This window comes from Coloeus monedula (genome assembly GCF_965178545.1).
Source record: "Coloeus monedula genome assembly, chromosome: 1".
Classification (NCBI taxonomy): domain Eukaryota; kingdom Metazoa; phylum Chordata; class Aves; order Passeriformes; family Corvidae; genus Coloeus; species Coloeus monedula.
In genome coordinates this window covers 29,346,184-29,361,474 of record NC_138781.1, presented here as the reverse complement: position 1 = coordinate 29,361,474, position 15,291 = coordinate 29,346,184, and the positions used below count along the sequence as shown (strand labels likewise).

The window sequence follows — 15,291 nt, the reverse complement described above, 5'->3', positions numbered from 1 at the left end:
TTTTGAAAGCTCCCATGCTGGGTGTAGAGATAATGGGTACTGGAGTGCATATAAAATACCCTATGAAATTATACATAAATGCTTACTGTTCAATATGTCTTAACAGACTGTAAAACTTTGTACTTACAAGTATGTTTTCCATAAAAAAATCAACACTTTTAAGATAAAGAGAAGGATTCTCTTGTTTCCCTCTCCTCCCCTGCTAATAGTAGGCGGAGATTGGCTGTGGAGTAATAGGATTTTTTGGTAGACAAGAATTGCGTTTGGCTCAACCTGCCTAAAAAAGCCAACAGCACACTCTTTTTGGGTCAGTTCTTTTGTCTAGCGATGGATTTTAACCAGAGATCTCAAAGCAGAAAAAAACCCTTCTATTTTTATATTGAAAGTGAAATACACTACCCTTGCCAGATAATAATGACACTGTATAAAGTAGAGGAGCCTATTTTTCTTAGGCAGATCTGTTTCCTATATACAGCTTTAGTGGTTGAGGTAAGTCTGCAGTCTAGTATCCTGCACTTCTTAGCTTTAATGCTGACTTTTGTGTGATTGGAAAGTACAAAGTACAACGGTTGCATCCTGCATTAAGCTTTCAGTCTTAGCTTGTTCTGTAACTTAGAGCAAACAGATAAAGGATAAAAATGAATTCTTTTACAGTGGGATGTGTAAAAATGTTGTAATTAATCAGCTAAAAATATTTTTTTTCCAAACTTGCTATTTTCTGTCCCTGAAATCCTTTCATTTCTGTTAGCTCTGGTACTAATTATCCAGTCACTAGCTAGTGGCCTTTAAAGTCAGAAAATGCAACATCATTTAGGAGACATGTGGTTGCCAAACCCAGTGAGCATGTAGGAGGAGTTCCTTTACAGGTCAAGTGCAATAGCTGCTCTTTGACAAATCAGTCTGAATTAGCATCATAGGAGTCTGTTGGTATTCCTGCTCGCCCACACCTCCGGCTTCATCTGTTAGCTGCTGCCATTGTTTTGCACTCCCAGACCTGCAATCTGTTTCAGTGCTTGCTGGTAGTGCAGGAGCACCTTCCGCTCTCCAACATTACTACCAGAACTTACGGCACGTGTAGAAATGAGGTCTGTACCTGAAACTCTACTGTGTGTGGCTTCACCTGTCTTCAGCTAGTAATCATTTATCAATATTTTGGAGAAAGAGGAAATGTAATATGAAGTTACTCCTCTGACTGGTATTTGGAATTCCAGAATTAGCACTATTAGCAAGGGGCACCCAAGTAAAATGCTTTCTTCAAGTCTTTCATCCCTTTTGGCTAAATGCGAGCGTGCTGCTGGTACCTGTATCCCTGTGGATGGCTCCAATGTTAAGACCTATTTGTGTAGTCCTAATTTAGGCTCTTGTCTGTTCCCTGCTGAAGAGACAGGACAGGGAGTGGTGGGAGACAAAACCTTGAAGATAACATTCTGGTGCTAGAGACATCCTCTAGATAATCCCAGCTGACACACTTAGGGGTGTGCTCTACCAGATAGATCCCAGTTTGGTGGGGTATGGAGGCAAGCTTGTACCTTTCTTTTCACATTTAAATTGAGGCTGCCTGCTTTGACAATTGACTGTGTTCTGCTCTCTTTATCTTATCTGTCTAAATGGCTTCCATGTCGTTCTTGTTAGGATGATAAATGGAAAAGGCTGTTAAAGTTTTAGCATGCTTGATGGTGTCCAGAGCCAATCTGTTGCAGGTGAGATGCAGCCATAGGTAATTACTTAATGGACATAGAGGATCTATGGTCAGCTATATACTCTTAGGAATGGGAGTATAATATAAGTACTGACAACACTGGTCCAAATGTACTTTGTGGAAGTGCAGGTCTCTTCTAGCACACATCACATATGCTATAAATGAACCAGATGGCTGCCAAATACAATGGAGCTACCACTGTTTAATAAGCACAGGGCTTTCCCGATATCTCCGTAAATTTCAATAGATTCATTTGCAAATCTAGTCTGCATTTCCACACATGTATCATTCAGGAACTTGGCTTAATAAGTCGTTTAAAACACTTTGGAAGAGAACACTAGGGAGTCAATTCCTCTTTTATACCAGAATAAATTGACTTATCAGAGTTAATTCTTACTGTATCTAGTTTGAAAAAGTGACCAGCCAAATAAATGAATGCAAGAATTCAGCCTAAAAGGTAAAAGTTACATGAAGGGGCTGTGCATATTTCCTTTGAAAAAGTATGTTAATGCTTTTAGGTTGGAAAACTTGAAATAATTCCAGTTCATCCTTTTCTTTCTATTTTTTTCTTTTTTCTTTTTTTAGTCTTGTGAGTGTATTTCCCTAGCATTCTTTGAATGTATTGTTCTGAGGGGCAAAAAAGTAAGATTAATGTGTCCGAGTTACTATCAGTTATTGTTTTCTTCCTAATATCCTCCATCTTTATGTTGCTTCAACATATGCACATTCAGAGTTTTGAACATTGTGGGAAAAGGTTTCACTGGTATACATTCTTGCCATTAAAGTGCTTCCCTTCTGAATATTGCCTGCCAAAGTATGTGGTATCCTGCAGAGCAGGAGAATGAGGACATAGATTGCAATGAAGCTGAACAGTTTGCACTTCCTAACAGTGACACCAAACATCAATCTTTTGTAAAGACAGCCCAGAATACAGGAGAACTCTCACCCCCACTCCCTCACACAGAAAAAACAAAAGGAGAATTATCTTCTCTTTTTTTTCCCATTTCATTTCAGCAATTTCCTTCTAAGATCCTCCAAGATGAATATGTTCTCAAATTGCATAAGCTGACATTTCAGTGGCTGAGATTCTTTTGGGGAAGGAAAAAAAATGAAAGAATTGAAGTAAAAATTCATCTTTAGGTTTTTTTAAGTAACTTTTTTTTCCTTTAAAGATTTTATTTAATTTAGTTTCAGTTCTCTTTTTATCATCAGGCTAATGAATACAGTGCTAATTTTGTCACAGTTAATGCATATCACACATTTATACCACAGTTTGACCTCAGTATTCAGTAACACTAAGTTACAATATACAGGTTGTCAAGTGCTCAGAACTAAAGACTGCCACTGCTGTTATTGGCCATACTGGGAGAAGCTTGAGACCAGTCTGCAGCTTGTATAAAGTGGCACCTATAGAAGTCATTTTGAACCAGCTGCTGGGGGTCTTCTTTCCACAGAAATTTGTTTTAGATTTTATTTTAATATATAAATGTACTTTCACCAACACGATGATTTAGAATTGTGAAATTAATGAGCCATATTCTCCTCTTCGTAGTAAAAAAAGGTGCAGAAAGAGCGAAGTGCTGCAAAAAGTTTCTACATCAATGAATTTCAGAAGTTAACATACAGTGTGTCAGTCAGGAGGCTGTGAGGTGTAAGGTGGATAAACCTTGCTATAACCAGGAGGAACCCTCACTAAAGAAAGGGTATTTGAAAAAAACCTGAGGCCAGTATTTGTGGAAAAGGCTTGACAAGGCTTGGGACTGGGTTCAAAAAGAAGATTTGATGCTATGGTTTGGTTATCCTTGAAACTGCCATGGCACCAATTTTTTTTTTTTTAATTTTTTTAACAAATCAGAGCTGTTTTGACACTTCTACACATAAAGAATCTGTAATGAAATCCTTAACAACTGGAAAACAGGATACCTGAATCAAGCCTTATACACATGTGAAAGAGAAAAGTGAAAGTGCAACAGCTGCCTCCATCTTGGTTCCTGATGGTCTAGAGACTCCTGTCTTTGTTACAGAGATCACCCAGAGCTCAGGGAAACAACGCTTTGACCAGCTGCAGAGCTGCTCCAGACAACTAGAGCACTTAAACAATTGGCTTCAAGAAGGTGTGAGAAACAGGCTGGTCAGGAAGTTGTTGTAGCAAAATTTTTTGTGAGAGACCTACTGTGGACTGAAAGACTTGACAAATGTTCCACTATTTTCACAGTTAACATATATACACAGTACTAAAACTTCCTCCCTTCTGTATTTTTTGTCATTTTCTGAATTTTTTCTGTTTGTCTTTGTGGAAGTGTCCAAATCCAACAATCACATGCTAAAATTGCTTTGGATCATTTATCTTCTCAGTATCTTTTTGCACAAAGGAATGCACGTTCATTTTCTGTTAGAACTATGAATGAAGTCAGAGATTGAGTCACTGTAATTTATTTCTGACTCTTACCTGATAACCTTTATTCCTTTGTAGCTTTCCATGGTGTATGTGGAAACAGACTGTTCAGTTCCTGGAAATTGTATGAAAAGCTCACAGGCCATGGGTTAACACTGTCCTAATGTAATAACTGAGATTCTTACTCTGGTTTGCATGGATATAACAATGCTGCATGAAGTTTGACTCATGCAGCTTAGTTTCCAAGAGAACTGCTCCTACTAGAAGAGACTGAATCTTCGGGTATGCTGTGGCTTTTTCTAGCCTTTGCATTGATGTCCCATGCTTATGAGTTTGCCAGGAAATAACATACAGCACGTATGGGTTGAGAGGACCATTATTTTTGACCTGGCCAGCTTCTGCTTTCCTAACCACATGATATCCTAAATACTTTACAGATTCAGAAGTGTATCTGAGTGTAGTTCACAGTCCCCTGGATTCTTGCTAGAAGGGGATTTGATCTGGCCTGTTGTTTATTCTGGGTAGCATGTGTAATACTTTGGCTTATCTTGATTCTTCCCACGTTTCCCCAGACCATTCTGCATCTTAAGTTTTGCAGATCTTATTGTGGATTTTTTTTGTGTGGGAGCAGATTTGTGTTTTCAACTGGTATGGCAGCACATCAAGCAGGAGGTTTTGGCTTGTGCACGCATTCTGGAGGCAGGTTTTGTAGAAGGTTGCTCCAGTTTTTGGCTTACAAACCATGGGAGTGTATACCATGTATTACTTGATTACAAGTTAGCCCACTCACTAAATAGTTTGCTGACCACATACAGTAACATAAGAAGAAGGCTGAAAAACAGAGATAATCCTGAGCAAAGCTCAGAAAGAGCACATCTCACATCACGGAAGGATCAGTTGCAGAACACCAAGTGAAATTTCCTAATTTAGCTGCTGGAGTGTGATTATATAGGTCACAGGGTGTCTCTGGGTAGCATCATTTTCTGTTCGATACTGGCTTTGAGACATGCTGTGTGTTTGCCTATCCTGGCATGTGGGTAGCACAATATGTATTTCATTGCAAAATGACCAAGGAGGACTAGATAATACTGAGGCTGAAAAGATGCGTCTGAGCCGTTCCACTTCTCCTGACACACCAACTCAATGAGCAATGGCTAATATTTTAAACAGTGGTGAAAATCCTACTTCCTAAAGGCTGAGAACTGGTCTGGGTCAGGTACATGCACAGATAGGTGCTTCTCAAGAAAAATGTGCAGAAGAAGGTTAAGAAAATTGTTTGAAGTAAATCAAGTATATAGTAAATATAGTATATAGTAAATCAAGTCTAGTTCACTACTTGAACTCAGATCTCCTTACAGCCAGTCTTTTGATTTACAAATGTGATTATCTTGAGAATACAAACTGCTGAAAGTCACTGTAGCCAAGGCCACAATTTAAGAAAAATGTGTCTTCTTAAAAAAAAACCAAAAAAAACAAAAAAACCAAACAAAAGTGTACATTTCCCTGTATACATGCTTCTTAGTGTGTGGTATATAACAGAGCTTTCCAGATAAATTCCTTGGATCTAGTCCTGTTCTCATTAAACCCACACAGCTCTATGCTGACACTAACGTAACCGAGGAAAGAATTTTTCCTATAAGAATTATATTTCTAATAAGCAGGAAGCAGAGCCTTTTGGCAAATCACCTATCCTGCAACTCTGCCTGAACAACACTAAAGCAAAAAACATAAAGCAAAATTGGCTCAGAAGAGTCACAAAATAGGGGCTACACCATAACAGTCTGAACAGGAGAGTTGCACACAGTTCATATCTACTTCTGTTGTGGAGATGATAGCTAATCTGTTAGATTTCTGGTTTTATGCAAGGTGGATCCCAAATAAGTCCCAATATACAGTTTTTTAGCCAACTTTTATTTTAAAAGTCTGGTAATTGTCCTTTCTGGCAACAAAATTTAAGTGGTACTGTATCTCAGGGGTTGCTTATCCAATGCAAGTGTAGAATCCAGCAGGGAATGACATTCTGTGAAAAAGCTCTGCATGAGAAGGAATTTATTCAAATTCTTAAAAAGCATCAATAGTACACTAAATTGGGAGGAGCTGCTGACTCCCTTGAAGGCAGAGGCCCTGCAGAGAGACCTCATCAAATTAAAGGTCTGGGCAATCACCACCTGCAGGAAGTTTAACAAAGATAAGTGCTGGATTCTATACCTGGACCAGAACAACCCTGGATGTATGGACAGACTGGAGAATGAGATGCTGGAGAGCAGTGCTGCAGAAAGAGACCTGGGGGTCCTGGTCAGTGGCAAGTTGAACAGGAGTCAGCAGTGCCCTGGCAGCCAGGAGGGCCAAGCATGTCTTGGGGGGCAGCAGGCACAGCATCGCCAGCTGAGCAAGGGAGGGGATTGTCCCCTCTGCTCTGCACTGGGGCAGCCTCACCTCGAGTGCTGGGGGCAGGTTTGGGTGCCACAATAAAAAAAAGACATTAAACTGTTAGAGAGTGTCCAAAGGAGGGCAACAAAGATGGTTAAGAGCCTTGAGGGGAAGCCATATGAGCAGTGGCTGAGGTCACTTGGTCTGTTCAGCCTGGAGGAGAGGAGACTGAGGGGAAACCTTATTGCAGTTACAACTTCCTCATGAGGGGAAGTGGAGAAGCAGACACTGATCTCTTCTCTTTGGTGACCAGTCATGCAGCTGCATCAGGTAAGGAAAAGGATATTCACCAGAGGGTGGCCAGGCACTGGCACAGGCTCCCCAGGAAAGTGGTCACAGCACCAATCCTGAGAGAGTTCAAGAAGCATTTCAGCAGTACTGTCAGACACATAGAGTGATTCTTGGGGCTGTCCTGTGCCAGGCCAGGAGTTGGACTTGGTAATCCTTGTGGGTCCCTCCCAACTCAGCATATTCTGTGGTTCTATGATTCTATGAGCAGATCAATTAGAAGAAGGCAGAAAAGTAGTAATTAATCAAACAGCTGGGGATTTTTTGTGAATCAGAAGAAGTAATAGTTTAGCAGATAAATTATTTAAATGCTATGTATTTTCCTCTCTATTATCTTTGTAGATAGGGTTGGAATGGATAGAAAAGGAGTGACTGACGTTTCTACCTTCCAGGCCATTTTTCTTTCCTCTATCATCCTGGGATTCTACTAATTCTGACTGGAGAGATGTAGACCCAGGAGATGATTCCTTTTCGATTGCTTGTAGGTGAACGCAGCACAGAGTACCTGCCTCTGAAGCCCTGTGGGTTACACCTGCTTTAGGAACCAGATTCCACATTGGGGTCAGTTGGGACCACACCATCTTGTAAAAGATGGCTAGCATAGCAAAACTGAAGGCTCTGTTTAAATTTAGGTAGGTACCGAAGGGAAAATTTCACCTGTTCTCCTAGCTACAGTCGGTGTTGACTGAAAGAGAGTGGAAGCTCTACATGACTCATCATCTGTATTTTTTTTTTTTCTGTATTATTTAAGATCTGTGTCTTATAAAGCTTGTGTGCATATTTCAATTAAAGGGTCATCTCTAATCTTTTTTATTTACTCAAGGTTCATCAAATCTTTACCATTTCACTGATCCTGAGGATTTCATTAAGTGGCTGTTGTCATTGAAATCACTCTTTAAAATGAGTGTTTTTAACAGGTGTTATTTGGCATACATGTTTTCTCCTGTTGTTAATCAAAATGTGTTGGGCTGTGGAAATCACTTAAAATTACAGAAATGAACAACAACAAAAAAATCTCATTTCGACCTATCTGTATTATGTGTTCTTCAAGAGGAATCTTATGTGCACAATGACCATTGTCTACTACTACAAAAGAAATACTTCAGAAATAGTGAAATATGGCCCAGGCATTGGATCTGTCTTAGGGATTCATAGAAAGGGACTTGATTAGTAATGAAAAATTAATTTTGAATTAAAAAAATAAGCCTAAGTAAAATCATTGGTTGCCTTACTGATATGATTTTGAAAGTGTGTGAAACATTACATTTTATGAATTAATTAGGAGGAGGAAGGCAGGAAGAAGTACAAAAGAAGGATAATATCAATAATCTTTTTTCATTTTAGAAAAACCAGAAGAGAAGATAAAGTGGGACTGCTAAAAAAAGCCTGGCTCCAGCTTCTTGTTAGCCAGTGCTTCATTGTTGTTACAAGGCTATTAAGTTCCTCCAAAGCCTGTGCTTCTCCAGGCCAGTTCCCTCAGCTTCTCATTTTCTTTCTTCTAATAACAGAATTCATACATTGAACTAATGCTAAAATGACAAATTCTTGTTTTCTTTTGGAATTAGTTGTAGGATAGGAGTCTCTCAGCTGCTTGGAACCCACTGATTTTAGCACATGCAGGTCTGATTCTGAGATGACTTCACAGAGGCTTAAAGAGCTAGAATGAAAACTGTTGGAAGCCTGGGTTCAGAGAATTGCAGTCTTTCAGTGACAGGCAGTGATCCTCAAAAGCGCACTGCATTTGACCTGAGGCCTTGGGAAAGGCTTCCCAAATTATGTGATGGCACTGAGATTGTTGCTGTGTAATTAAAAAGAAGTTTGTTATATCACTGGGTGGAATATGTAGAGATATAGAAAATTTAGGTTTCTGGGATATAGTAATATACATGTAACAAGATGGAGGATTTGGGGTGTAGGTTAGTTCTTCCTCTTTCTTCTTCTTCTTCACAAGCCTGGGTGATCTGGTATTGGTTCAAAAAACCCTCAGTGCGGAAGAGGAATTATTAGTTATTGGATTATAAGTAAAAATAAATTAGTTGGAATTCCATAACTGGGTAGTTTGGGCTTTGAAAGACCTTGGAAGATAGCACTCGGGGGCCATTTTCACCTTGTTAACTTAGAGGCACGTACTGTGCAGCTGTACTATAGATAAGAAATAATAAACACCTGAGTCCAAAGAAAAACTTCGCATCTCCTGCATTTCAATCCAAACTCTGAGTAAAAGAACCATGAGACAGAGGCAGAGAAAGAAAGGAACAACAGAAAATTTAATAGAAAACTGAGGGCCAAATTATAGCCTGTCCCTTATTTAGCAATTGCTGTGTAGCGCCAATTTTCTTTCCTTCCTCATGTAGCTACATAGCCTCATTTATTCTCTGTTGGGATTACATGCTGATTCTTTAAGTTGGGTGATGGATGAAAATATTAATTGATTCAGTAGGTGATGGTAATAATAATAATAATAATAATAATAATAAATTCAACAGTAATTGACTCCAGGAGCAAGATGCAATTGCTCTGTTGTTCCCCAGGTGAGAATAGCTCATCAGGTCTCCATCCATTAAAAGGAAGTTGGGGAAAGCCAAGGCAGGAGAGGAGGTCCTTGCTGTGCTGTGTTATAACTTTTATAACTTTCCTCATGACTACATGAAAAGGAAATGCTACCTTTATCTTCAGTTAGAGGTGGTTCTCCCTAATAGCAGAAGATGCAGAGGTTTTCTGAGACCCAGCTGAGTCTGAGAAACTTAAAGCTGGTCCTGCTGTGAGCAGGAGGTTGAACTAGAGACCTTCAGTGGTTCTCTCCCACCTGAATTATCCTATGATTCTATGAGGTTCACTCTCCTGAATCAAAAATAGGGGGTTTGTGCATAAGCATATTGAAGTTACCAATTTTTTAAATGGTATTTAACAATCACATTTGAGTTATGAAATGTCAAAAATTCCATTAGGGCATTGTCTCGGTGGCTTCTCCAATTCCATTGCCTACTTTTTTCCTGTGGCTTCGCAGTAGAATTTGATAATTCTATAAAATGCTGTAATACTTCCTGTTTTCTGCATAGGTTTTTTTTTTTTTTTTAATCTATGTTAGAATTGGCTCAGCCTTGCTCTCTTTATTGGTCATTATGTAATAATACATATGAGAAAGAGTCTTTTATAATTTTATCCTCATTCAAATAATTTTCTCATTTTCTTTCAAGTTATCATCATTAGGAATGAAAAAGTGAAACCACAAGTCTTCTGTAGACACATACAATTTAATTTCTGTTGCGGGCAGTTGGTGAGCAGACAGCTTTATTCCTTGAAGAATGCTTGGTCTGTTTCTTAGATTTGAGACATGTCTTTTGGCATTATGGTTGTAATATTTTTAATGTACTAATGCTTACAGACTGAATTTTGGGGTGATCTATTTCACACATTCATATTATTCTTCTGCTTCAAATAAAAAGTTATTGGTTATCAGTTTCTTCAGATAAATTTTTAATACAAAATTTTTTTCCGATCGAGTCTGCCTGTTTTTCAAAGGAATTTAACGTAGTCTGTGCCACTGGTATCGTCAAGAATAGGATTAAGGAGCAGGGTTTAATTTACTTAGCTGTAACAGAAGTTAGAAATAGCTGTAGCAGTTAAATTACTTGTGGAAAAATTGTTTGTGTATCTCCCAGATATTCCTCTGGTGCATTTTTGAATGATAGATCATTTAAGCTGACTCGCACATCTGAAAGGCTAACATTTTACCAATATTTGGTTACCTTATACCATACACTTGTTAGTGTAAGAGGCAGTTTAGCTGAAAAATGAATCCTAATAAAATGCCTTTTTAGTAATTCATTTTGAAAACCATTTGACCTTAGCTACAATGAAAGTACACTGTAAAAATCATCATAGATTCCCTTCCTTGAACTTTTCATAATGCTGAAAAATGACTGAGGGAAAGAAGAAAGATCCAGTTACTGTACCCTGTTTGCACAGCTGTACTTCATTGAGTGGAGGCTTGTGTTACACACAGTTTGTGATAGGAAGTAAATGCTTTTAAAACAACTAAGGAGACAGGTCTTTAACCTCCACCTTTTCAGATGCTTTGTTCACTCATTTAGCTTCTGTCGAGGTCTTGAGAAACATTTCAAATACAAATTATTATTGAATACTGAAGCTCACCTGAATAATTCATTTCCTAGTGTGTTTATTAGGCAGAGATACATTGAGATGCGGTTGTTGTTTTGGTTTTTTTTGAGAGGCATCACTAATTCTTGATACAGTGAACACTTGTCCCTTCAGGAATATATACATTTAAAGAAGAAAGGATTCAAAGACTCAGTGTTAAGTGTTTTTTGATAGTTGAAATTATGGATTTATTTCAGCAATTTCAAGTATTTTTAAGGCCTTAGAGGTCATTCAAAAATGATTTTGTGATGTTAATTACCAAATTGTCGAAATTAATTAGAGTTAAAAGTTCCAGTTGCTGGCCTACAGGACTTTTACCTCCTGTTAAAAGATGATCTGGTCCCCTAAATGGTGAAGATACCTTCAGATTGATGAAGAGGATTTTTTTTGCATTACTTTACATTGCAAGTGCATGTTAATCACCAGACCTAAACTATTTAATGTAAACTTGGCTGCAGATAATTACAGGACTTCAGACAGACATTAGAAAATGGTTCTCTGAATATGATTCTAGCATCCGCCAAAGGCGCTTCTCTGATGGCTCTGGTGAAACAAATTGGTGGCAACAGGAGTGTGCAGCTGGCAGAGAGCCAGTCAACTTTTAATTTCTGTAATCAGCTGAGGCTTTATGTATACTTCATTACTTGGAATACATGAGACCTCAAATTAAAGATTATGATAAATAGGCATTATTTGGGCTGCAATGCTTTTTCCTTTTTTCCTGTAACGAAGATAATCCTTATAGCTATATATATGATAGCCATGAATATTTCTATTTTAACATCCCACTTCAGACTTTCCAGATACAGTGCAGACAGACTACCCAGATCTGCACTTGACTGAGAAGATGCCTTGAAATATAATCAGAATTTTGAAGTATTCTTCATTTCAGTGTGTTAGAGGTGTCATGGCTTCGGAGGACATGGCTGACACAGGTTTTGCCCTTATTCCAGCAATTTGTTTTTTGACTGTAACAATAGAACCACTGCTCTCCTTTGGCTGGGTCAAGGGTTCCCAGCAAGCATCGGTTTGTTTTTCTGTTTGTCGCTAGTGGGCAGGCAATGGCTGTGTTTTGTGGTCTGTGGCACGAGTGGGTTGAAGATTCACGCATTCCAGAAGAATTTAAGCATAAAAGCTGACACCAGTTAGGTCATTTGCTTAAATTTGATGCATAAGATTTTTGGAAATTTTGTGTCCCCTTCTAGTCTTTAAATATACCAAGTGCAAGCATGAGAGCTTCCTCAGTCTTTGTCCCTCTGAATCCTGTACAGAGTTCCTACTGACTCATGTTACCAGGACTCAGATGAGGCTTTCTGACTGTTTAATTCTCATCTCACACGTGCTTCTACTCTTGCAGCAATGATTTTAGTTCCTGCTACAGCCTCGCCTTACTTCAGCATGAAATTTACACTAACTTGTGTGCACTGACAGACATGTAACCCAGCCTACCGAAACTCAGCTTTGAGCATTAGGTTTTATTATTTTATGTTAATGTAAAATAGAAAAGCGTAAATTGGGGGATTAGTTCCTTTTAACTTAAGAAAAAAGGCCTTGGGAAACAGGTGTTGCTTCTCTAGTACAAACCTCATTAGAAATTTTGTGTTTTACAGAGGTTAATATACTTTGGGCTGCACACCAGGTACACCATAGTTCAGAAGATTACAACTTATTCACAGCCTTGAGACAATCTGTACTGCAGAAATACACCTCCTGGGTAAGTTGCACAAGATTTGAGAAACAAATTAATATCAACAAGGTTCAGTAAAAGTGAAAACAGAGCATTTATTTGCCTTCAAAGAAAAACAATTTTTTTAAAGATGTTTGACGCTGAAGGCACAGAAGATGAAACTGAAGAATCTGAGAATCACAAGTTTTAAAATATATTCACTAATGTTGTACAAAAACCATGAAAATAGCTATAAAATTTAAAGGGTAACTATATAACCCTGTGTTTATATTTTCATAACTTTTTGAGTAGAATGGAGAATTTTCATTTATTTATTCATACATAAGTACAGAAAAAGAGCAGAGTGTAATTCAACTGTTTCAGAATATGTCTGTCTAACTAAAAGGAGCAGGGAGAGAAATGATCATTAAAAATTCCTTTGGAAAATTCAGATGTAGTTATTTGTCTCTGCTCAGTCAGGTCATGTCAGTACTGTAGTAGGTAAGGGCAGTATGTAACCTAGTGTTATATCAGATAAAAGTAATTTGAAATGTTGAGCTGTGTACATATTCAGTATTTATATACAGATTTTAAAAAGTATATTTCCAAATGCATTCATAAATGTAACATAATATTTAGGGCTTAGTTCTGTACCCAGGGTAACTGCTGATGTCCTCAGGTGAGCCCTCATGTTCTCTTGACTTTTTTCACTTGGATTATAGTTTTTCTGGTTGTGTGTTATTCAAAAACTTCAAAATCTAATTTTCAGAATTAGAGTTCAAAAGGAATATTAAATGTATTTACATATATAAATACATACATATAGTTATATAATTATATATATTCTCCAGCGAGATATAATATGGGTGGTGAAGGAAGCCCACAGTCCTCTGGAAATCTCTACATCCAGCCTGTGAGCGAATGACTCAAAGTCAAGAGGGTATGCTCACACATGCAAATCCAGTGTAACTCCATTAACTTCGGTGAAGTGGATTTATGTAACTGAACATGGACTTAGCCTCTAGTTGATAACTGTTTAAAGCACATGGCATTAAATTAGTTAAAGTGCTAGGTTCCAGAGAAATTTTCTTCTGAAAGTCATGAAGCAGTACTATTTCTTAGATATTTTTCTTAATGTCTTCTATATAAATTCTTGTTTATGTATTAAGAAAGTAATCATCTGATGTTAGCAGGATTGCCTAGAATTTAAATTACTGTAATGAGCAATAGCGGAAGGGATGTCTGTGACAACTCTGCTTCCTCTGTAAATACTGCTATGTTAAAGATTTAACCTTTGCCCATTTACCCATTGGGACCATATGTGCAAGTGCTTAACAAAAACAATAATTCAAAAAAGACAAAAAGCCTGTGTGTACATATGGGTGTGTGCATGAGCACTTTGTCTGCTGGCATAATTTTAGGATGATACCTCAGAGAGCATAAAATATTCAAAAGACCAAGATGTCTGGCCACCTTGGATTCCAAAGACCATCCTCAGGACCACACTGGTATCACTTGGCAAATAATATATGTGTATTTAAAATTCATTTGCTTTGTGCAAAGGGAAATGAATCTAGGAATACATGGTACTTTTGTGTGCCAGGTTTTTTTCACCAAATATTTGGTCTTAGCCAAAACATATCATTAGTGTAAATACTGTTTTGCCTCCTCCCTGAACCTTTCAGACATACGCCAGTTTTCTTTCTGCAATGCCTTACTGTGCATGATCACAATTCTTGCTAATTCTTACAGAACTGCTATTTTTTTGGACTCAGACTTGTCCAGAACCATGGATGGATCTGCCTTGAAGCTGAAATTCAGTGAAATCCTTAGTTAATCTATGAGAGTGATCTGATGTTGTGGAATGTGTACTGTACTGTTGAATGCAGTTTGACATCCAAGTTTGTGGAGACTGTGAAAAACTTGTGGTGGATGGCGTGGGATTATGGGACTGTTCTGCTGCCAGCTCTGTTGTGTTCTAAGTTAAACATTGTAAGATAAATAAATCAGCATGTTAATCTATGATTGAAAAGATATGAAATGAAAGAGAATAGAAAAACATGCTTGACAATCAGTGGTGTGAGATGTACTCCTGATTTTGGAACCAAATGTATAGTGCTTCATGTTGTTTGCATACACAGCTTTTCTGTTTCTCCACTGGAGGGGCCATAGAGAAGCAAATCTGCTGTGAAGGCTAAGAGATAGTGTTGAGGCCCATTTGGTGGGAAAAAGATGTCAAAGAAAAAAGTATATTACTTTTTAAGAAGAAAACAGCAAGCTAATGCAAGATAATGCTATATAAATGAATATAAAAGTGATTAAACAGTCAAAGGGCAGTTGTGAGAGATTTGCACATACACTTTGAAAAGCTATGATTTAATTCTTTGAGTATCATTCTCAGCTTTCCTCTAAGGGCAAGATTTAATAGCAATTATTAGATCCATAATAATTTGATAGCTTTAGACTGTGCATTTAGATAAAGGGTTGAACTATGCCTTGTTATGAAAGCAGTGGAAGTGTCTACATATAAGTCTGGAAAGGGAATAGGTAACAAAGTTTTCAGCACAGTCAGCCGCTTCTTGTCTACTGAGGAGCCTGCCAGGTCTGGGATCTGTAAAAAATGTGTTGGCTTTTTTGGTTGTTTTGTTTTTT

At 38.0% G+C, this 15,291-nt stretch overlaps 1 protein-coding gene across 1 annotated transcript in view; it reads left to right on the top strand.

Moving 5' to 3' along the window:
• The window catches only part of AGMO (alkylglycerol monooxygenase), a gene marked incomplete at both ends in the record, with an annotated part of 192,752 nt that overhangs the window by 67,208 nt on the left and 110,253 nt on the right, over nucleotides 1–15,291 (top strand). The window contains one exon of the mRNA XM_082282158.1: nucleotides 12,584–12,687. Coding sequence (XP_082138284.1) covers nucleotides 12,584–12,687 — 104 coding nt within the window. The remainder of the gene's footprint in view (nucleotides 1–12,583; nucleotides 12,688–15,291) is intronic.